Source organism: Marmota flaviventris, chromosome 12, assembly GCF_047511675.1.
Source record: "Marmota flaviventris isolate mMarFla1 chromosome 12, mMarFla1.hap1, whole genome shotgun sequence".
Taxonomy (NCBI): domain Eukaryota; kingdom Metazoa; phylum Chordata; class Mammalia; order Rodentia; family Sciuridae; genus Marmota; species Marmota flaviventris.
The window spans coordinates 73,838,778-73,860,106 of record NC_092509.1 but is presented as its reverse complement, the minus strand read 5'-3'; the positions used below and the strand labels follow the sequence as shown (position 1 = coordinate 73,860,106).

The 21,329-nt window shown below is 50.1% G+C and overlaps 1 protein-coding gene across 1 annotated transcript in view; it reads right to left on the bottom strand.

The window, feature by feature from the left end:
* Positions 1 to 515: 515 nt before the first annotated feature.
* Positions 516 to 21,329, bottom strand: part of Plxna2 (plexin A2) — a 207,775-nt gene continuing 186,961 nt past the window's right edge. The window contains exons 21-32 of the mRNA XM_071600112.1: positions 21,179 to 21,321; positions 20,248 to 20,516; positions 18,301 to 18,367; positions 17,948 to 18,094; positions 17,134 to 17,293; positions 16,650 to 16,753; positions 12,946 to 13,045; positions 11,850 to 12,040; positions 10,404 to 10,573; positions 7,805 to 8,017; positions 7,025 to 7,175; positions 516 to 5,552 (exon numbers count right to left, since the gene is read on the bottom strand). Of these exons, the coding sequence (XP_071456213.1) occupies positions 5,457 to 5,552; positions 7,025 to 7,175; positions 7,805 to 8,017; positions 10,404 to 10,573; positions 11,850 to 12,040; positions 12,946 to 13,045; positions 16,650 to 16,753; positions 17,134 to 17,293; positions 17,948 to 18,094; positions 18,301 to 18,367; positions 20,248 to 20,516; positions 21,179 to 21,321 (1,811 nt within the window). The 3' untranslated portion in view covers positions 516 to 5,456. The remainder of the gene's footprint in view (positions 5,553 to 7,024; positions 7,176 to 7,804; positions 8,018 to 10,403; positions 10,574 to 11,849; positions 12,041 to 12,945; positions 13,046 to 16,649; positions 16,754 to 17,133; positions 17,294 to 17,947; positions 18,095 to 18,300; positions 18,368 to 20,247; positions 20,517 to 21,178; positions 21,322 to 21,329) is intronic.

The window sequence follows — 21,329 nt, the reverse complement described above, 5'->3', positions numbered from 1 at the left end:
TGGATCCAGGATTTCATCCCCATGGAAAGGGCGGCGAGGGCAAGGCTGATGCCTTCCTCATTTACTATTTCAGCCCCTGCACTCACCATGGTGCCAGGCCATGCTTAGCAGAGGTTTGGAACAAATGCATGAGTGCACTTTTTGTGAAGGGCTAGCGGTGGATGTCCTCCTTCTTCTGTGATCTCATTTCACTCTGGGAAGGGGCCTCAACCCTTGGAGTCTGCAGTAGCAGTCTCTCCTGGAGGAAAGCTGTATTCTGGGGTCCTGGGACTAGGGGGCAGTGCTCACCCACGGTACGTGTGTGTGTGTGTGTGTGTGTGTGTGTGTGTGTGTGTTGAGGACTGGACATTAATAAGCTCTAGCTCCAGGAAGAATTCAAAAACTTCCTCAAAACAACTTAGTTCATCTTTCTGTGAGTACTCTGTTTCAATTTAAGGCCCATGAAGTTATTCTGCCCATATGCTGCCAAACAACCATGTTTATTTAAAGATCTAAGTTTTTTTTTTTTTATCCAGTAAACTTTATTTATATATAACAACAGTACAAATTGTGTCCTTGGCTTGCAAAATAGGAGTGTTTCATATTTACAATAGGTACACGATAATATATTAGAATAACAAAAAAATTCCATTTTATTGGAACATTTTAAATACTTAATTTTCTTATTATTCCACAACACCTGTAAAAACAACAAAACCAGACAACCATCATTGTATTTTCTTAAAAATAGATATAATACAGATTCCAGTGTGTCAAGGGGAGTGGGTCTGAGTTGGAGGAGCAGGGGGCGGAAAGACAGGTGGGTTCTGGTCCCTAGTCCTGCGGCGTAAAGGGCTTGCCACTTCTTTCCCTGTCTGCTCAGCAACATCTGTTGGGTTTGATGGGGACCCTGCCCCATTATGCTCTCCACCTGTGATACCAATATGGAGGACAAACGAAGTCAGAGTGAGGACCTTGACTGAGCTTTGGAAGAAGTGTCCCACCTTCCTTCAGCTGGGGCAGTGGGCAGCAGGCTGCATGGCAGCTCAGAGGACATGGCTCCATGGGGAGAGAGAGCTTTGCTGTGGGGAGCAGTGAGATGTGGTGGCCATAATGGCCAAGGAATCTCCAGTTTGCTTACTGGGCAGAGGTCTTGATGGCCTCCCAGGACATTCCCTAGGACTAGTTTGAATGTACCAAGAGTGAAACTTCATCCTTCATTTCCGGGCATCCATCTCTGAGCCCCAGATGCTAAAACTTCACTCTGGGGAAACCAGGAGAAAGATAGAGATGGGGAAAAGAGACTGTGGAGTTATGAAAAGAATGCCACTGTTCTCTCTCACCAAGCACATTCCTGAGATGGGGCATTAGAAGGCCTTGAACTTCACCTCCCAAGTCCCCTGACCCCCTGGGATCGGCTCCCACAGCCCTGTGACCATGAGGCCACTTTACATGTTCTCACCCACAGAGCCCTCTGCATCTCAATTCTTCCTTGTGTCCAGGTCCCAGGAGTCCAACCATGACACAGTGTGGCTAGGAAAAACAAAAGGGCCTCAGGAGGTGTGGGTGGGCTCAGTGTTTCCAGGCAGCAGGTAATAGGGACAGGTGTGTGACGACTGGGATACTCCTGAAGATTGATCAGCCAGGGGCTGGCCAACATTCTTTGCTTGTTCGGTCCATGCCATTTTATAGTCTTTGCACACCCCTGCCCCCCATTGCTTCTGCTTTGTGCTCAGCAGGTCCAGAGGCCTTGATTGCTATTTCTTGTCCTCATTTGGTGGAATTGAGGGAAGGTCAGGAGCTCAAGCAGCAGGGGAGGTGCCACTAGAAGAGCCAGTGGCAGTAGAAAAGAGAGCAGCTCTCAGTGCTGGGGGAACGTCCCCAGGCTAAGGTAAGGCAGCTGGGTGGGTCGCTTTCTTCCCTCACTGCATCCCCTTTTGTATGCAAATGGCGCCCTCTGCTAGTCGGGGAGACCTGTGCCTGCTTCTTGGTGGCAGGAACAGGCAGCCCAAAGAATATACATTTGCTAGAATGACCTTCTTGGTCTTGCTCATGGCTGCTTTCCATCACCTAGAGCAGTGCCTGGCAGATAGATGCTGCTCAAGATTCCTCAAATGAATGGATGCAGGAATGGTTACCTCCCTCCAGTGAGGTTCACAGCTCATTCATGCTTTAAATGACTGATCTGTGTAAGGAGAGGCGGATCAGAAATGGTTTTGAGAGACGCGCTATGCAAAGAGGTAGGACAGCCAACACAGAAGCACCTGACCCATGCAGCGGGTGGGAGGTGGCAATAGGGTCCAGCCGGAGGGATCTGGTCCCCATCTTATCCATTGGCATCCTCTGTCTAGCCAAACCTTTCTGGAGTCCTGTTCCTTTTCCAGAGAATTGTCTTGGGCAGATCAATGAAACAAAGCAGAGTTGGATAGACTAAAGAGAGAGACTTCCTGTCTTCGCCCAAAATGGATGGCTTCTAATAGGGAGGAGCTGTGGCTTTAATACTTCTTTCACGAGACAAAAATTGGATAATAGCAAGAAGAGAGGTCACCCAACTCCCTCTCCTCCCCTGTTCAAGGGTGTGGACTCCATAGGTTCTTGGTGGTTTAAAGCAAGGAGTTGGTGGAGGAGGTGTTAGTGAGAAGCTAGAACTGAGTCAAAGTTCCACAACAATTTGCCCTCGTGGTTGGCCTGTGTCCAACTGAGTTTTCCTTTTTCTTAATTGTCTCCTTAAGGACATTTCTCTGCCATTTCCTTTGCAAGCTCAAATTCCCCAATCCTCTCATGGAATCCTGAGAATTGTGGCCAGGCCACTCACAGCTGGCCCTGGCTTCTTTCTTCACCCCTCTCCAGCCAGGTACCCCCCCACCAATTCTCCACACTCTCCACACACCTTCAAGGATGCATCCCAGGTGCAGTGAGTGGTTGCCCAGAGTGGCTGCTGGGAGACACCAGGTAGATGCACAGAAGTGAGGGTTGGGTAAGATACTGTTCAACGAGAAATCTGACTTTCTTTTACTTCTTGGGGGTAACAAAGACCTAGTTGCTAGCTTGAATAGTAGTGCCATCAGGAAACCATTCAAATGGAGCTCAGCAGTGAAATCAGGGTGGGATGGAATTTTTCATGGGCTGTACAATGTCTCCCGCTCACATTCTTCTTGCCCATATCTCTTCTCCTTCCATTTCCATAAATTATGGGCTCTGAGCTGATAAGCTTTGGGTGCTGTGAAGAGCAAACACTTTGGCTTAGCGTGGAAGGGCAGTCATTAGTATTTCTTTCAGGCTATTAATAGGGCCCCAAGAAATTTTAACAGAAGTAGATTATCAGAAGAAAGTGGCCTTGGCATGGCTGGTTGTGAATTATAATGAAAACAGCAAGTTTCCTGAGTGTTTTGCTGAATGCTTTTCTCTTCCCATTTGTCAGCTGCATTCAGGCAAGAAACTGGAGCTGAAGAGACCAGGCGATGTCCGCTGTGTGCTTAGACAGCGATCCAAAGCCACACACCCAGGATGGAAGCCAGCTCTCTGAGCTCTCTTCCCCCAGCCCTTTCCTGGGAATCACATGTGGTCAGCAGAGCCTTTGGAAACTGGAATTGCCTGGAGGTATAGCAGGGCACAGAGAAGCTGGGGCCCAGAGTTAATGACAGAGGAAATGACTCTGGTCTATCTCTCTTGGGGCAGCTGGTCCAGTTTCCCAACATTGCAATCTGGGATTCCTGACCCCTTGAAGAGCAAAAGGTAGGAAGGGGAGAGTGTTGCTCTCCTGCCTCTTCCTCTCCATCCTGGGCCTTTCTCTTGCAAGGTTGCCTGCAGAGAAGTTGGATCTATGCCAAGGTGGGAGGCCTGGGCTTCTTGATGGCTACTCCAGTCACCAATGTCCTGTTACCACAGAGCTGTCTTCCTCTGGGTAATTTCCACTAGTTTTTTTGGGTGGCTCTGGACCTAAGCATGAAGCTTTAGTCTCTGTTGGAAAATTGCACTCAGAATATCTGGCTGTCCATGGTTTTAGGTGTCCACAGGAGAGAGAATAGGAATGGAGCCCATGGAGAAACCATCTGCTTGTCCTTCCAATACACATGTCCATGAGAGGCAGAAGACAGCAACGTGGGGATGTTGCAGTCATTTCTATTGAAGCAGGTGTGGTAAGCCCACGTGGCCAGGAGCTTCCGAATATGTCCGCATATGACCAAAGGGTTGTCTCCCCTCTCCAGGCACGAGAGAATGAAAGAAAGTGTAACAATAAATACCGAAGCTTCTTAAACCTATGCTCTTCAAGTATTGCTTGCTGTAAACAGTGTTTGATTTTTGCTTTCTGTTTAATTGCCAGAAACCACCAGATGATTGGGATGGAATCCAGTGCCAAACACCTGTGTCCTCAATTCAATTCCCAAAGGGTACCATCTGGAGGCCTGTTCTGCACACCCTCCAAGACATCCGTTCCCCAGGGTGCCTGGGTTGTTGCAGGGACTGATGTAGGGCAGAGCCGCTCAGCATCCTCAGGGAGGCCAGGTGTCTGGTCTGGGAGAAGCCGACCTTTCCCACTTCCCATATTAACTTTAGGAAAACCAAAAGGAAAAGAACCCAAGGCCAGATCCTTATTTGTTGAGGGTTAGGATTAAATAAACCAAAAACAGTAGCAAAAAGCATTGGTACGATACAGATACCGCCCTCCTCTCAAGAGATGAGAATCCGCAGGTGTGTGGTAGGTAAAGCTCAGCTTCCTGCCAGCCAGGCGCAGCCACAGGATGGCTTTGCAGTTCTGTGCAAAGTTCTGCGGTCCCCATGCTCTTCTGGCCTCCGGGAGGACTACCGGTTGTACTGGCCTCTCCGTTTGCCAAGTGTTTGGTTTGAACTTGTGCTCATTCATTCTCCTCTTCCTCTTTTTATTTTTTATTTTTTTTGTGTTTTCATCACAGGAAAGGAGACCATTTTCCCGCTCAGTTTCTCTCAGCATCTCTTTGCAGGCTTCTCCTGACATTCAGAAAGAGGAGTTACATGAAGAAGGAGAGAGACGAGGGGACAGACAGGGGCAGAAATCAGAATTAAACAAAAGTTGGACGGGATGAACAGGGCAGCTTTTTGTTTTGTTTTATTTCTGTTTTTTTTTTTTTTTCCGTTTTTCTTAAAAAAAATTAAATAAAGTTCTCATTATTTCCCCAATATACATCAAATGAGTTTTCATGCAAAGCAGCAGTTATGGAGGCAGGACTGTCCCCGCTCCAGCTTGAAGAGCCACCTTCTCCTGGCCGGCCCTCGTGTCTTGTTCTGGCTGTGGATGAATGGTGCCCTCGGTCTTTCTTGGCAGGAACTGGCTGTGAGGAAACCTGCTGGCGTCAGGAGAGGGGCCCTCCCCTCTTCCTGGGGTGGGATCTCAGGGGCTGCCAGCTCTTGGGCCTGATCCCCTTTACTGTCCTTCCTTCTGAGACTCCAGCGTGACAGCTTGTGTGGGTCCATCTTCTCAGGAATTCGGTCCCCTCCTCTCAGCTCTCAATGGACATGGCACTAATGAGCTGCTCCACCTTGTAAGCCAGCCGCTGCCGCCGGGCCTGCTCGTCCTGCTCTAGTGCCCCAATGAGCTGAGGGACAGAACAAAGGAGAATGATATCAAGAGTCAGCATAAAACACACCACTTCCTAGAGTTCTCCACCCTTCGCCCATCCACCTAGCTTTCCATTCTGCCTTAATGAACAGAACATTAAATAATTGAAATGATTAATGGGATGAATACATAGACAGTCATGCTTTGCTCAGCGACAAGCATACTTTCTGAGAAGTGGAGTGGTTTGTTGCGTTTTGTCATCATGCAAACATCCTAGAGTGTACGCATGCAAACATGAGATCAAGCATAAGAGAAAAGGTTGCCATCAAGAGATGTACTGTATAATGTCGCTGCTCGTGTGACGTGGTACAGTGTTACACTGTAAACTTTTGGAGCGGGGAGTGAGGGATATGGGGGATTGAACTCAGGGGCACTCAAACACTGAGCCACATCTCCAGCCCTATTTTGTATTTTATTTAGAGACAGAGTCTCACTAAGTTGCTTTAGCACCTTCCTTTTGCTGAGGCTGGCTTTGAACTTGAGATTCTCCTGCCTCTGCCTCCCATGCTGCTGGGATTACAGGTGTGTACCACAGCACGTAAACTTTTTAAGTAGAAGAAATGTACTCTAAAATTATGATATAATATAAATTATGATGTAACACAATTGTTTACTATCAATTATTACATAATGTACCTAATGGCATGCACTATATTTTTATATGACTGGCAGCGCAGTAGGGTTGTTTATACCGACATCCCTGCAAATTACACCTGGGCAATGCTTCATGGCATTAGGATGCAATGAGGCCACAGAGGGATTTTTTAGCTTCCATTAAAATCTCTTGGGATCACTATCATACATGTGATTGGTTGATAATTGAAAGGTCATCACACAGTGGGTGAATGTATATAAGCATACATTTATAGATGCACATGAATAAATATATGTATGTCCATATATATAAAGTGTTTCATATAATATTTGGCATATAGGGCAAATAGGAAGCATTATGTGTTAATTATTATTATTATTATTATTATTAATACTCTTGCTGCTCCTTCTTTCAGGTTCAATGTTAATGAATGACTTCAATCTCCCTAAGCATCCTAACCTCTATTTATGTTAAGGTCCACCTGTCTTTCTGCAATGTGACTGACAGGATCTGCCTAAGAGCAAAATACTTTGATTCATTGTTTAAGAAAGAATGAAATTCACCATACAACACTTTGAATTGGAAAACAATTCAATTATTAAAAGTGCTATTTATTGTGCTAACAATGACTGAAAGACAATGATGTGTACATAAGCAAGTGTTCAGTGAATCAGCAGAGGTTAGGCTGCCTTATAAAGGAATGACGATGATTTTGAGCTTATGGGCTTTTTGACTCTGTGAGCACGTTTTGTAAATTACCCTCTATTGTTATTTAAGGACTGAGTCAAGCTTCCTGCTTAACGGCCTTGCTTCCTGCAATGTGGGTTTCTGACCCTTCTAGGGCCCTGTCTTACCTCCTCACTATACTTGCTGACATAAGAGTAGATCTCATTGAGGGCGCTCAGCATGTTGAACTCCACGGCGTGCAGGCGTGACTGCTCCGCGAGGTAGGCGTTCATGTCCTGGTCGCTGATGGCGGGGAGCTTGGCAATGTCTGCATAGTATCTGCCATAGATAAGACAAGGTCCTTGATGGGGACTCAGCAAAATTTGTCCACACCAAACCTGGCCCTGGGGCCCCTGATAGCATTAGGTGTCTCCAGTTGTTCCTGTCTTCCCATGTCTCCTCTGATGTGTCTTCTGCTGCCTTTGGCCTCAAGTTGAGGCTCACGCCTACGGCCAGAGTCTCCAAGAGACACCGCCCAGCTGAGCACTCTTAGCCTCAGTGCCCAGCAGAAAAGCCAAGACTCTGGCCATACTTCTCATGTTCAAATCCCATCTCTGCTTTCTGCTCGCTGGTCATCTTGGGCAACTTCTCTATGCCACAGATAATAATAATGGGGATAATAATAGCTACTTTCCAAGTCTATTAAACATTTGAATGAGATGATACCTACAAAATCCTTATCACACAATGCAGGGTGCTTAGCAAGAACTCCATGAATGGTAATTAGGATGATAACAATCAGACCTCCAAGGGCGCAAAGCCACCCTTCCTCCCCACAGCAGGAAGTTTGGAAGAAGGAGGGGACCTAGAAGTCCTGAAGGGATCGCAAGTAGAGCGTCCTCATTGATGCCACAGGGCAGGCAGTGCGGCAGAGAGACCACGCCGGCCTGTCCTGAGGAGCTACTGACCTCTCCACCCAGCTCTTGTAGCTGGGGATGTCCTTGGCATAGAGCAGCTTGTTGGAGGGGGAGTCCTTGCCCAGCCGGTGCTCTGACGTGGAGCAGGAGTCCATGAAGGTCTGGGCCACCACAGAGAGGCAGGCGTCCGTGATGCTGCCCTTGTGGATGTCAAATACAAACTGGGGGTTCTTGATGACGTTCACCCAGAAGCGCAGAGGGAGGCTGTGGGAAAAGGCAGAGCACACCTGAGAACGCACTTTGGCCGTGACCTTGATGCCGTCCACTAAAATTCCTCCCCTCACCCCCAAATGTCAAATGACCTATCCAAAAGGCAAGCGGATGAAATCAGGAAAAATGGACCTCGCTGGGGTTGCTCATTCAGCCCAAGCTGTTTCTGACCCTGGGAGAAAAGGCGAGGGGCGTTGTACCTTAACAGGGCACTGACCCTGTTCCCTGACAACTGAGGAGTGGGCGTGGCTGGACCCGGTTCCCTCTTGGCAGGCTTTTCTGAAGGCTTCCGTGCCCCAAGGGAAGCCCGAGTACACAGGACAGCATGATTTTCTCAGGGCTTCAAACAAAGCCACCAGGCTCCTAGAGTCCCCTCACAGTGCTGGTGGCCATTGTGCACAAGGATGCAGCCGGCAGCCCCAGGCACTGCCTGAGAGCGGGCACAAAGGGCACCACCTGCCCTCCCCGCCCAGGCCGGCTGCTGGAGCTGCTTCCCAGGGCTGGCCTGCCTGGCTGGGCTGAGGAATGGGCTCCCCTGGGGGACATTCTTTCACGACTCTCCCCAGGGCTTTCTTGTGTCTGGGCAGGGGCAGAGGGAGGAGAGGAGGCCATTGTTGGCACCCTGGGAATGGCTTACTGTAGCACAGAGCTTTTCCCACCCCAAGAGGAACCCATCAGTAGTTAGGAGACTTCCTTCTGCGATTCAGGAATTTATAAGCAGAGGGGAACGAGCTTTCCCTGCTCCTGGGGCCATAAGGCGGATAAGCCCATTTACCCTCCTTCAAAACCAGAACAGCTGCTGTTTTGCCTCTTTCTCAACTCTGCCTTCTCTTCCAGCTGCCCTCCGGCCTTAACTCTTTTGGTGCCTGTGTGGAGTGAGCCCTGTCCCCAGGCTTGTCCTTCTAGCCTGAGTGACATCCCTAGCTTCCCCTATTTTCCCCTTCTTCATCTTCTCTTGACTCTCTCAGACCCAGATGTTCCCAAATGTCTTCATCGTGCCAGGTCTTGGGAAAGGTCAGCGTTCCCCACCCCAAGCCCTTCCATCAATGTGCAGCAGGATGGCTCACTTTCCCGTGACCCAGGAGAAGCCGCCTCAGCTGAGACTGGGCAGCTCTTCCGCTTTCCCCTTCTCTCGGCAGCTCTGGGGGCTTCTGATCATCTCTCCTTGGACATTTGCTATTTGGACTTTCCCCACCACAACACCAGGACAGTGCATTTCTATTATTTGGCCTGGCCAGTCTACAGGAGGCACAAAGATGAGAATAACCCAGAACTTTCTCTTGATTTCCCCCAAATCACCCATTCCTGGAATTGAGCTGGGAATCCCCCAAAGCCAAGGAGATAGTGGGGTTCTGCCCTGAGAATGCAGACAGAAAGCTGATCCTGGCATAGTGCACTGTGGGCTCCTCACCCCATGGCCATACGGCAATCAAAGCTGCAGACTTAGGAGGACTCAGTGCCCTGGACAAGGAAGGAATATATGGGTTTGGGGTTGGCTCTTTTGGAAGTGTTTTGTTGGTTGCTAGGACTTTTGATTCCCAAATAACAGCCTGGGCCCATCTGTGTCGGCTCTGTTCTCTGAGGAGATCGTTGACTCCAGACAGCTGTGTGGGCCGCCTGCCCAAGCCAAATGCCTGGATCTCCGCTCCCTGTGCTCTTGCCGAAGGAGCCTTTTAAGTCCGGCTCTTGGCCAGGCCCTGTCTGACCTAAAAGTCAGTCCTTAGCATGTTTTGTGGTCCAGGTTCAAAACCTAGGAGGGAAAGGTCTCATGCCAGGGGCCTGGGGACCTGCTTCTCCCACTGCTGGTCTGGGGTAGAGGTGGCTCTAGGGAAGACAGACTTCTCTGCAGCACATTCTGCCTGCTGCTTCCTGAAGCTGTGGTGCCAGGGTAGTAACTTGTCCCTAAGAGATCGTTTTCCAGTGAATCCTTAGTTTGTGGGCTCAAGTCGATAGCAGGTGTGTGTTCCCTCCCGGCACTGACCAAACTTCACCCGGGCTTCCCATCTCAGGAAGTGCCCTCTCAGAAGCCTGGCTCTGAAGCTCTGCTACAGGTTTCAAATGTGGCTCTTTGCCTAGGTTCCCCCAGCTCTCTTTTCCTAAGAACGAGAGGTCAGAGGAGGGGGGCTCTCCCTGGGGAAGGATCTCGGGTTGAAAGGGCAGAGCTCCAGTGTATGTGCAGAGCTCATGCCAGGTAGGCCCTGCTTGGAGCAGGCAGCCTGGAGACCATGCTGGCTCTGCAGAGCAAGTGTGTGCTGCATGTTCTAGGAGCCTCCCATCACCCAGGCCCAGTTTGGGAACAGGCTGCCCTCTCATCTCCAGGGTCCCTGCTGTTCCCTGCCTCTCCAGGCTGCACCTCCCACTGAGCTCCCCTAGGGGTTACCAGTTGCTCTTCCAGGTGTGTCGCACATCTGTGTCGTGGATGCTGTGTCTGTCTGCCTGCTCATCCAGGAAATCAAACATGTATTTGATGGCCAGGGGGAGTGCGCTGCCCCGGTGCACAGTGCTGAACAAGGTCTCAAACAAGTCGTCCACGAACTTCTGGAGGGTGCCCTGGGGGAGGAGTGGAGGGACAGTGTGAGGTGAAGGGGGAGGCAGTGGCAGGAAGCAGACAGGCATACCAGATGGTGCCTGGATCCATTCTGCCTTGAAATTTGTCGGCAGTGTGAGGCTGTGCAATGTGGCAAAGGTGCAGAAGAGTACTAGCTGCAGCGTCCTGGAGGCAGGAGGAACTGAATGGGCTGGGGATCCCCGGGAAGAATGTCTCCTCCAAACTGTAGTAGCATGCCACACTGATGTTGCATCTGTGTCCAGGAAGGGCTCTGAGTCCAGGCTTCCCAGGGTAAATGGGAGGGCACGGGTTGCAGCCCCATCTGTAGAAGGTATCCAAGGAACAAGTTGGAGAACGGGGCAGGACCACGGAGGGTCTGATAGGAAATATGAAGAGCCTTAAAATATCAGTGATCCGGGACAGATGACGTCTGAAGCATGAGCTGAGGAGTGAAGGTTTAGATTTCAGAACACCCAGGTAAAGCGAGGACCGAAAGGCATCGAAGGGTCTCCGGGGCAGGGACAAGACTGGGCTGTCTTGTCCCTGAGGATCGGTGAAACCTCTAACATTTCCTGGTGACTCTTTGCTGGTCTCTTATTGGTATGCTGGGCATGTTATGCATAGCAAAAATCGAGATACAGGGTCTGATAAAGTAGTTCTGGGACATTCTGGGAGCAAGTCTAGGAGCCAGAAGTTCAATGCCGCTCTATGAGGATCTCAGAAGCATTGTCTTAGGGGCAGAGAATTTAAATCTAACTTGCCCTGGAAAATGCAGGCCATGTGATCGCCATCCTTAAAGGCCTATTTTGTTCTCTGCTAGGAAGGCTAAAGATAATAACTTTCATCAATATGTGGGGACAGATGGAATGGGGTCGGAGACGGGGGGCTTTCCCTTGGATTACCGGATGGGGCCTTGCGCTTTCTCTTGCATTGTGGCCAAAAGGGAGTGGAAAGGCAGTAATAACGGAGGTTGGCACATCTGTTCCGCTAAGACAGACAAGAAACCCTAAGTGTCTTCCTAAGGGAGAGAGTTGCTCCTCTAAAGGGCAACGGAGTCTCGAGAGTGGGCAGAAGGCAATGGTACCATTGCTGTTTCTGTCAAAGGGCATAGAATAGCAGTGGCCTGATTCTCTGGAAGCCCTCCCCAGGGTCCTAGACCAGGGGTCATCTGAATGGGTCCCCTTAAAGAACACATGCTATGATCTCCTTCCTGTGTGTGGAGGGGCAGGACATGCCTCTCTGAGGAGCCCTCCCTGACCTGAGTAAAGCAGAAGTTACCTTGGTGGCCAGTAGCCGAGTCAGGTAGATCTCAGACACCATCTTGCTGCCCCGGTCACCCTCCTTCTGGTCACCGTGGTCATGGTTCTTCACCAGATGCCACACCTTGACCCCGCTCTCCAGGTCTGGGGTGATCATGGGGGCTCTGGACCGCAGGCTGTCGGGACTGCCTGTGTACCTGAAGGAGGAGTCTGAGGAGAAGGAGTGGTGAAGGGCTGTGAGTGACCGAGGCAGTGCCCTGCTTGCAGCATCCTCCCCAAATCCTGCCCATCTGCTGCATCCACTCAGAACAAACTTGTTTCAATTGGGAGGAGACCGCTGGGTCCTCATATTTGGTGGATTATTTTAGGAGTCCTTAGTTGTCATGAGGACAGAGGAGCCTGACGTCTTTTTTGAAAGAGGTTTAGAAATTCCATGAACTAGAGAGACACTTGGGGATTGGTAAGCCCCCTCCTCTGATACTTCCAGCAATGAATAATCAACAGGTAAAATGTCAATAGGCTACTTCAGCAGGTACTTTAGTAAAACTATGGATACTAAAGAGTTGCAAGCTGAAATGATCCTTTTGTGAATCAATGGGTCCCTTTATTCTTAGGCCCTGCAATGTGACATTTCCTGAGCCCATTTGGAGCTGCTGGGTTTTGTCCTGTGGTGTCTTTCCAAGAACATTCAGAGGCCCAACATTCCTCAGGAGTGGAAAGACAATGATGGTCAATTTATTGTCCAAGTCAGGACAATTTTCCAGAATAAAACAGGATGCTATTCATCATTCAGCCAGGACAATAGGCATCAACTGGGACTGGCTCACCTAAACTGGGATGAATGAATCTCCCACCAGGTGCCTCCCTATACTGGGCTACTCTGAGTCCCTCACCAGGGCTGGGATATCAAAGGAAGGACAGTTGGTGCCACCTGCTCCCACTGTTTGGAGATGAAGCACCAAGAATTACTGGACTAGGGACAAGTGAGTGAGTGACTTTAAAGGAGGCCAGGCAGCAGCAGGAACTTCCTGCTGTGAGGAGGGGTGGTTAGTGGTTCCTGGAGGGTGGCAGAAGCCTCCATCCTGAGCTGCCCAAACTGCCTTCCTGGTGCTCACCGTATCTGCTGATGGACGTCCTGGAGATGCTGGCAGAGGCAGGGATGTTGTAGGAGGAGGTCTGTTTGGGGACCAGAGCTACCACCGACCTGTCTGATACCTGAGAATGGTACAAAAGGTACAGTTGTGTGAATATAGGTGTCTTGGGTAGGTGAATAGCTAGGTTATTCCAGAGGGTTATGGGATAGGAGTGGGTAGAGAGGAAGAAGTTCAGGAATACTATAAATAACTAGTACTGTTTCTGAGTTTTTATTGGACCAGAACAGCTTGGCTCAATAGGGCAGCTTCTTGTAATATGTGGCTATCAAGCACCTGAAATGTAGTTAGCCCCAACTGAGACACATTCTAACTGTCTGAGTTGAAATGTGCTAAAAATGTACAAAACACAGGAGAGTCATTAAACATGTGACTTGCGTGGGAGGCTTGTTCTCTATTTCTGCTGTATAGACGTCCCCTGTGGCCTGTCATCAACCTTGGAAGTACTAGATAATTATTCCCATTTTACAGATGAAGAGATGGAAGGGTGGCGTCAGGGTCACATTACTAATACAAGGTAAAGCCGATATTTGTAGCCAGATGTGTCAGGCTCCAGAGCACATATCCTCTTTATATATCCTAATTTGGGATTTTATTTCCAGTCACACTGGTCTGAAGCCCATTTTCCCTGTAGGCTCTGATTTCATTCTGGCCTGGTTCCCATTATGCCTGGGCCACCTTGAACAGTTTTAGCACAAAGGTAGCTGCCCTTGGGGAGTCAGAAAGATAGTGTCTTGCCCCATCCTCTGTAAGGATGCCAGGCTCAGTGCCCAGTCTGTAGGGAAAGGGCTGATAAATGAGGCGCCATATTGAAGACATTTGGGGCCATTTTGATTTAAGATTACCCTCCATCCAATAAAAACGGAGAATCCCCAGAATTGTGGTGATCCAATTAAACCCCTAACGCAGAGGGAATAAAACAGCTATAATAATGTTATGGGCCATAAAACATTCCTATTAAACCATTTTTTATTTTAACAATTTTTATGAACTTTATAAGTTTGATTTATAGCTGCACCAGCCATAAAACCATCTTTCTGGGTCTTAAATTGTCAGTCCCTCTCTCCCACCAAAAAAGAATTAAATGTTGGGAAGTCAAACTATAAATGAACATTAGTGCTAACGAGATTCCCTGATAGCCGGTTTTAGTGATGGTGTTTAATTTTACCCTCCCTATAAATCTGCAGGAGCCCAGGCAGTTTTTAACATCTCTTTGTTAATTAAGATTATGCAGATTTTCTTCTGTAGGGGCTCCTAGGACCTTTGACTCCAGGGAGGGTAATGAGAGGGCAATGCTTGACTTGAGGGTGTAGAGTTCCAGGGTATTGAGCCCTTCTCAGTGCTAGTCTGATGCCCGGAAGGTTCCGCACTCTATGACTTCCAAGCTGGGGGAAGCGCTCTAGACTTGCCAGCAGTTGCCATCATTAGTATCCGGTCTAGGACTGAGGGAGACTTTCTACCTCTGCCTTTCAGAAATTCTTCTTGCCACCAACAGCCCAGAAATGATACTCTGGAAACTCAGCAGAGGCAGGGGCATTACACTCGTGGGGTAAACAGATTAGATTATTTGTGGTTTGCTGTCACCTAAAAGGAAGATCCACAAGGTGACTTACATCACCATGGTTCAGCTCAATTCCGGATCTAGTCATTAAATCTCTGTTGTCCTTGGTTTTTCTCTCTCTCTGAAGCCACAGGCAGCGCAAGTCTGTGTTCAGTGTATCTCGCTGGGTCTGACTGAGGCTCTGCCATTTCCCAGCTGGATGAATTAACCTTTTGGACCTCAGTGATCTCATTTGTCAATGTGGACAATACTCGGGTCTAATAATCACTATTGTGAGAATTAGCAAAGGAATTAAAACACATAAAGGCTAAACATGGTGCTTGGTGCCCAGTGAGCTACTCAGCAAGCATTGGCATTAGTGTTGCCATTATGAGCATCATCATCATCATCCTGGTCATTACCATCCTATTCCAAAGGGAAGAAAAGTCTTTGCTGTCCCTGTCACTCAGGGCTAGCATGTGGGAAGTACCTCACACTCAGCAAAGCTCAGTAAATATTTGAGGAACGAATGAATACATGAATGATAAATGACATCAGGGAATTGGAAGTGCTTTGTATGATGAGCACCATTAGAACAGGATATTCCTTTCTTCTGGTTGGAAGCCATAGGATGGGCAGCCCAGCATTAGGGCATCAGACACAGAGGCAGACAAACCCTACTCCTGCCCTTTAGATGTGGGATTTGGGTGCATAGTACTAGTCTCTTTTGCACTTTCTTATTCAGCTCTAACTGGTTCATTACAACCATTCTACAGGATGCACTAACCACATGGGGTGATGGTGTGTGTGCATACATGTGTAGAATTAACGGGGAGTGATCATAGCTGCATCCTTGGGGACCTCACCTGTTGTTTCTAACCCTTCCAGCCACCTTCATACCTTCACCAATCAGGGTTATAATCTTCATTTTGCAGATGACAATCCCAAGGTTGGGAGAGATTAAAATCATGCCCAATGAGTGGGGAGGTGGGGTTTAAATACAGCTCCCCAAACCTTAGTTCTTCCCTTTACAACTATCCTCACTCCATGTGGGGCTGGGGTCCAGGCAGGGTGCCACTTAGGGGATGCTGGTCAGAGAGGGGGATGGAGCCCAGAAAAGAGCAGTTGGGTTATCCCCAGTGGCCCCAGCCTCCTCTGTAACCTTCAGGCTCCCGGCCAGATCCAGGGCCTCCCAGCATCCTGGTCATTGGCAGCTCAGCGTTTGCAAGCCCAGCCTGCCAGCCTGTCTGCACGTCTCCCTTTGTGAGACAGGGACATAGGAGGATATTATTAATCAGACAATCCCATGGGTCTTGCAGCCTGAGGCACTTCCTCTGGTTGGTTTAATTTCCCTTGGTGTCTCTCATTTCCAGTTTCTATTTTAGTATTTTTCCTGAATCTCAATCTGTCTACCTGTGCTTAATCTTACAGAGACCCCCCCACAGCTGTGAGCACTTCCCGTGGGAGGGAAGGGGAGGTGGGAGTGGGTGTTCCTGGATCCTGTGTTCTCTGCTGGATTTTTTTGGACTATTCATTCTGTGTGTCTGCCAGTATATCAACATTGCACCTTCGACATTTAACTAGTCCACATGTCTGTATGGGGCAGGGATGGCTAGAAGCCACCTTTTACAGGAGAGAAGAAAGAGAGCTTAAGTAACTTTTCTAAGGATACCAGTTAGTAAGTGGCAGAATGTAAGACCTAAAGGCAAGCCCATCCAATTTCCAGCTAAACTGCAAGCCAGAGCATCAGCTGTAAGAGTAAGAGGCCAAAGAGAGAAAGTACCAAGCATCTTAAGATAGTTGTCCAGGTGAAGGACTTTGTAATATGCAGGGCTTTCTATATATGCAGAGATAATAGAAATGCCTACACCTTGCTCCTGACCCGTTACAGCTGTTTTGAAGGTGGAATCTCAGGACTCATGTTTTTTACAAGTTTTTTTTTTTTTTAAACGTTCCCCAATCTAATGAGAATCTCTGCCCCAGCATCAGGGGAGAGGAAGAAAAGGAAGAGAAGAAAATCCCTTTTAGGCTTCTGAGGCTATAAAGCAAAGTTTAGAGGGAAAGGGACATTCTGGGATGCTAAAGGTTTTGAGGGCAGAGCTCCCGTGGAAAGGAACACCCACTCTACCTGGTAATGCATCAGGGTGTTGAGCCGCTTCCAGTCGCCCTCAATCTTGGTAGTGATGTCCTCATCCTGCAGCACGACTCGGGCGATCCGGCCTTGGCGCCACTCTGGGTAGAGAAGGTGATGCATGTGGCAGTGTGAGGGGGTAGGGCCAAGAGCCAGGCCCACTTTGTCTGGGCCAACCCTGGCTCTCATCAAATGGGGTCACTGATAGAGCTCAGAGACACTCAGAATTCCATGGAGTCAGGGGAGCAGGGGAGGATGTGTGGGCTTCTGCAGAGACGGACGGGCATGCCTGAGCAGGCAGTGCCAGGAGGGAGGAGCAATGCCTGTGGCCCTGACCTGGCCAGGACCCAGTCACTCCCGGGAGGGGAGTGGGAAGGTTAGGGCAGAGCTCCATATCTTCCCACCCCTCTCGTGACCTGAATGCCCTCCAGGAAGCCACAGGTCTCCCCTCACCCTCACACTCCAAGGCCAGGCTTCCTACCCAAGTCCATGTCCACGGCCCTGGGCCGCTGGGAGTAGGGCACATTCTTATATACGGCGTCGAGGATCTTCTCCTTGACTTGTGTGATGGTGTCGCAGTTCAGCACCTTCACTGGGATCTCAGGACTGTTCTCATTGTCGGGGTTGACACAGTTCAGGATCTACAAGGTGGGGATCGAGGATGAGCAGATCAGCCCTTGAAGGACAGTTTGAGGCAGAGGGGTGGAGAACTCAGAATCTTCTTCTTCCAAGGTTTGCCCTCTTCTCCTTGTAGGAGAAATAAGGCTTTGTTCTTTGCCTCAGTTTCTCTTACCTTCCTGCCATCTGCCACATGGCAGCCTGAGTCACTATGTCCACTCCTTCTTTCCCAAAGAAACAGGTCTCTACTCTTTAGCTCACCAGTGGCTGAGGGGAGACTATGATCCTGGATTGAGGCACCCGAGGGGTTCAAAGATGGTTCCAGGTGCATCGGGGGCTGGTCTCACACTTCCCAAAGTTTCTCCACTAGGAATCAGTGCATCAGTGATGATGGTAATTACCCCATTCCTAGAGTGGAGTGACCTTTTTTCTTCCCCCGATATTATCTAGGGTAAGTGGAGGCATAGAGCTCTCTTAAGGCTCACCAAATGAGATGGGAAGAGGGGAGCCCAGGAAAGTCTTGACCTTGCTACATTTCACATACCCCTTGGGCTTGCCCCAGACTGATCCCTCCACCTCTGTGCTGACCCCCACAGACTGCCTCTGGGGTCAGAAGGTAGAGTATAGATGAGAGCAGGAGGTATATGTGCTGTCCCCTGAGCGTGTGGCCTCCTCACCAGGGTCTTGTATTCGATCTGCTGTCGAATGAGCTTGTCCTCGCTCAGGGAGTAGCGGGCCTCTCCTGTGATGGCATCGATGGGGCCCTTCTCCATCTGCTGTTTGATGGCGCAGTACAGCATGAAGAGCGGTTCCCCTGCGCACTCCTAGGGACACAAGCGAGGCATGGGAGCATGGGCTTGGGCCCCTCTTTTCTGCCTCTGGAGCAGAGGCAGTGGGAAAGACCTCCTTGGCCTGCTTTGCTTGGGAGCATGCAGGCCCAGGAGTTCCTATTCCGCAGGGCGGGGACCCCCATGCAACCCTGGAAGCCAGGCTTGTGCTCCCAGCTCTGGACCCATCTCACTCCCCTCACCTTCAGGAACTTATGCAGGAGGAAGGCAAACCAATTGGTCAGCATCTTCTCAGCCACAGACTCCGTCCTGGGGGAGGCAGAAGGAGGATGAGGGTCAGTCCTTTATGGAGGGGTCTTGGTGGTGGGATCTAGGCTTGTTGTGTGGACAGGAGAGAATAAAGGGCTGGGAGTCAGGAGGATCCCTGTGTCCCAGCCCACCTCTCCTAGTATGTAACTAGAAGTGAGACTTGAGCCAGGGGTGGCTTCTTTCTGGGTCTCAATTTCCTATGAAAATGGAGGGCCAGGACCTTTCATCCCTGCTGGTTGGTGGCACCATAAACTGCTTTGGCTGCACCCAACACAGGGAATGCAGAAACAGGCCACCATCCCACAAGGCTATGGAGCACCAGTACTATACTCCCTTCTGGTCTCTGGGCGATGAAAAGTTTTCCTCCTCCTCGGGGGTGTCTTGCAAGTCTCTCTGCTGCTTTGCATCCCTGGTACCTGCCCCTCCAAATGCTCAGAGGCAGGCTGCCTTGGGTTCTCAGACTGGCTGAGGGACCTTGGGCAAGTAATTTAACCTCTCCGGGTTAAGTTCCCCATCTCTAAGTGCAGACAGTCATGACACCTATCTGACACAGTTGTTGCTAGCATCGAATGAGTTAATTCATTTAAAGTGCTAAGAATAACGCCTGGCGCCCCAGCAAGCACTATGTAAATATTAGCTATCATTACTGCTGTCTTTAGGGCTCTCAGATCCCAGCCCTGCAGGTAGAGGCAGTGCTTAAGAGTTTAGCCAACAGGAGATCTGTTTCTGCGAATGGAATGGCTTCTCTCTCCCCTCCCCCATTCCCAGGCTTGCAGATCTGGGCACTTGGGAAGAAACAAAGCAGCCATGACAGACCCTTGGAAATGGGGATGCCTGAAGGGTATTTTAACTCCCTGCACGTGGTGCAAATTATACCCTCTGGCTGCAGTAAATCCCAGGCATTTGCCAGGGCTGCTCAGCAATCTGGGGCTGGGAGAGAGTGACAATGGCAGAAGAAATTGTAGCTTTCTCCCCGGGCCCTCCCAGCACCCGCTCTCCGCATTGTGCCTGAGATTAGCTCTAATTTAAATACAACAGTTCTTAATGAGAGTTTCTAATGCTCAGATTGGCAGGATGGGGGCTCAGTACTCATAAAACAAAGCCATCCTTCTTCCCTCCTCACCCCACGTGGGGCCTGGAAGCCTGAGACCTCCTGAGCAGAAGGCTAGGGAGGAGGGGCGCTGAGTGGAGAGGGGGCGTTCCAACTCCTGAAGCCCAAAGGAGCTCCAGAGCCATGTGTGGTTCCCCGTGGCCTTGGGAGGCAGGGGTGGCAGGGTCTCCAACCCTCTCGCCTGCCAGGAAAGTGGCACCTGGGGCTTGTGGTGGATGCTGATGATCCCAATCCAGAGAGCTGGGCATGGAAGCCACACGGACTCTCTAAATCAGCGCTGTCCTTCAGAAAGGTCTGCGATGATGGAAATGGTTTCTGTCTATGCTGTCCAATATGGTGGTCACTGGACATAGATGGCGGGTCACTGAGCACTTGGAACGTGGCCAGCATGATAGAGGAATTTCTATTTTATTTCATATGGCTAGTGACTACCTCATTGTGTCTATGAAGAAACTAAACAACATAGAAGTTACGCCATTGACCCAAGATCACAGAGCTAGCAGGCAGCAGGGTTGGGTTCCAGCTGAACTCCAAGCCTAGGCACGGGCTCTTCTGTCATACATGGGTAACTTCAGACCCTGCAGTCCCCTGGGATGGCCAGAAGGTCAGACAGACCCTGCCCTCGGAGATGTCAGGAGACAGGCTGCTTTGCCCAGGTACCATTTTTTTTGGGAATGGAATCTTCAGGCTCCACAGGGGCTCATCGAATATGGTGCCATGTCCCTGTACAGATACGGGCCACCCTCCCACATCCTGCCACAGGTCAGACCTCCGGAGAAGCAGCTTGGGGTGGTTCTTGTTCTCCAGGTTCTTGTCAATGAGGTCAGACAGCAGCTGCTTGAGGACGTCAGTGGCATACTCCAGGCGACCCTGCAGGCCAGTCATGATGAGGGAAGCCACGTTGCCCCGGTCCCGCATGGAGAAGCTGCGCTGCAGCTCCAGGGTGCGGATAAAGGTCAACAGGAACACCTTGTTGTTGATGAGCTGGGCGAAGAGCTTCAGGGCCTTCTCCACGTGCTGCTGTCCATTCCCCGGCACCTGGGGCAGGCGTGGAGGGGCGAGAGCTCAGAGGACAGGCTCCTGGCCTCCTACCCCAGGCTCTCAGCAGGGCCTGCTGGTGATGGGACCCTCTCATGAGGCCTGTAAGTACCCCCACCCTGAGGCTCCGTGATGTAGCAAAGGTCTGAAGGCTGCACCTGCCTTGGCCTTCCACAGGGGGCAGGGAGCTTGGGCCCCGCGAGCCGCCCGCCAAGGGGACCATGTGATTTCCCAAGATACCACAGGACATCACCCTTCAGACTTCTTCCGTTTACTAGTCTTCCCTTAATCTCCTCTGTCCTGATTTATTAACTTCCGGAAAACAAACCAGCAAGTGAGCAAACAAATCTCTCAGAGTCCCAAGTCTTTCTTTAAGCCGCCTTAAATCCATTCTAGAATGAGTCAGGATCTCAGTTCATTAATTCAGTCATTAATTAAAAGCTCACAAACAATGTTCCTTGTGCTGTCACTGTCCCCAAATGCCCGGGTGCCCCCTTTGCCCATGATCATTCCTGACAGCCCCGCTGCTGTCATGCTGGGATCGACTTTTGGCCCCGCCTCACGGGTCACCTTACTCTATGCTGCTGAGTCCCATCTGGACTTCCTGGGAAACCCTGTCCTGCATCCCTCCTGGGCGGCTGATCCAGGGAGATGGGCATTACCTCCAGTTCCCGCAGGACAGGGTGGTCCTCAATGCCCGGGAACAGGACCCTCATGGCATAGGTACGATAGTCCAGGTAGGGGATTCCTGAGCGGTCCAGGTCGCTGGTGAGCTCATTGATGTCTGTCTGGAGCTCAGCAAAAGCTGTGGGA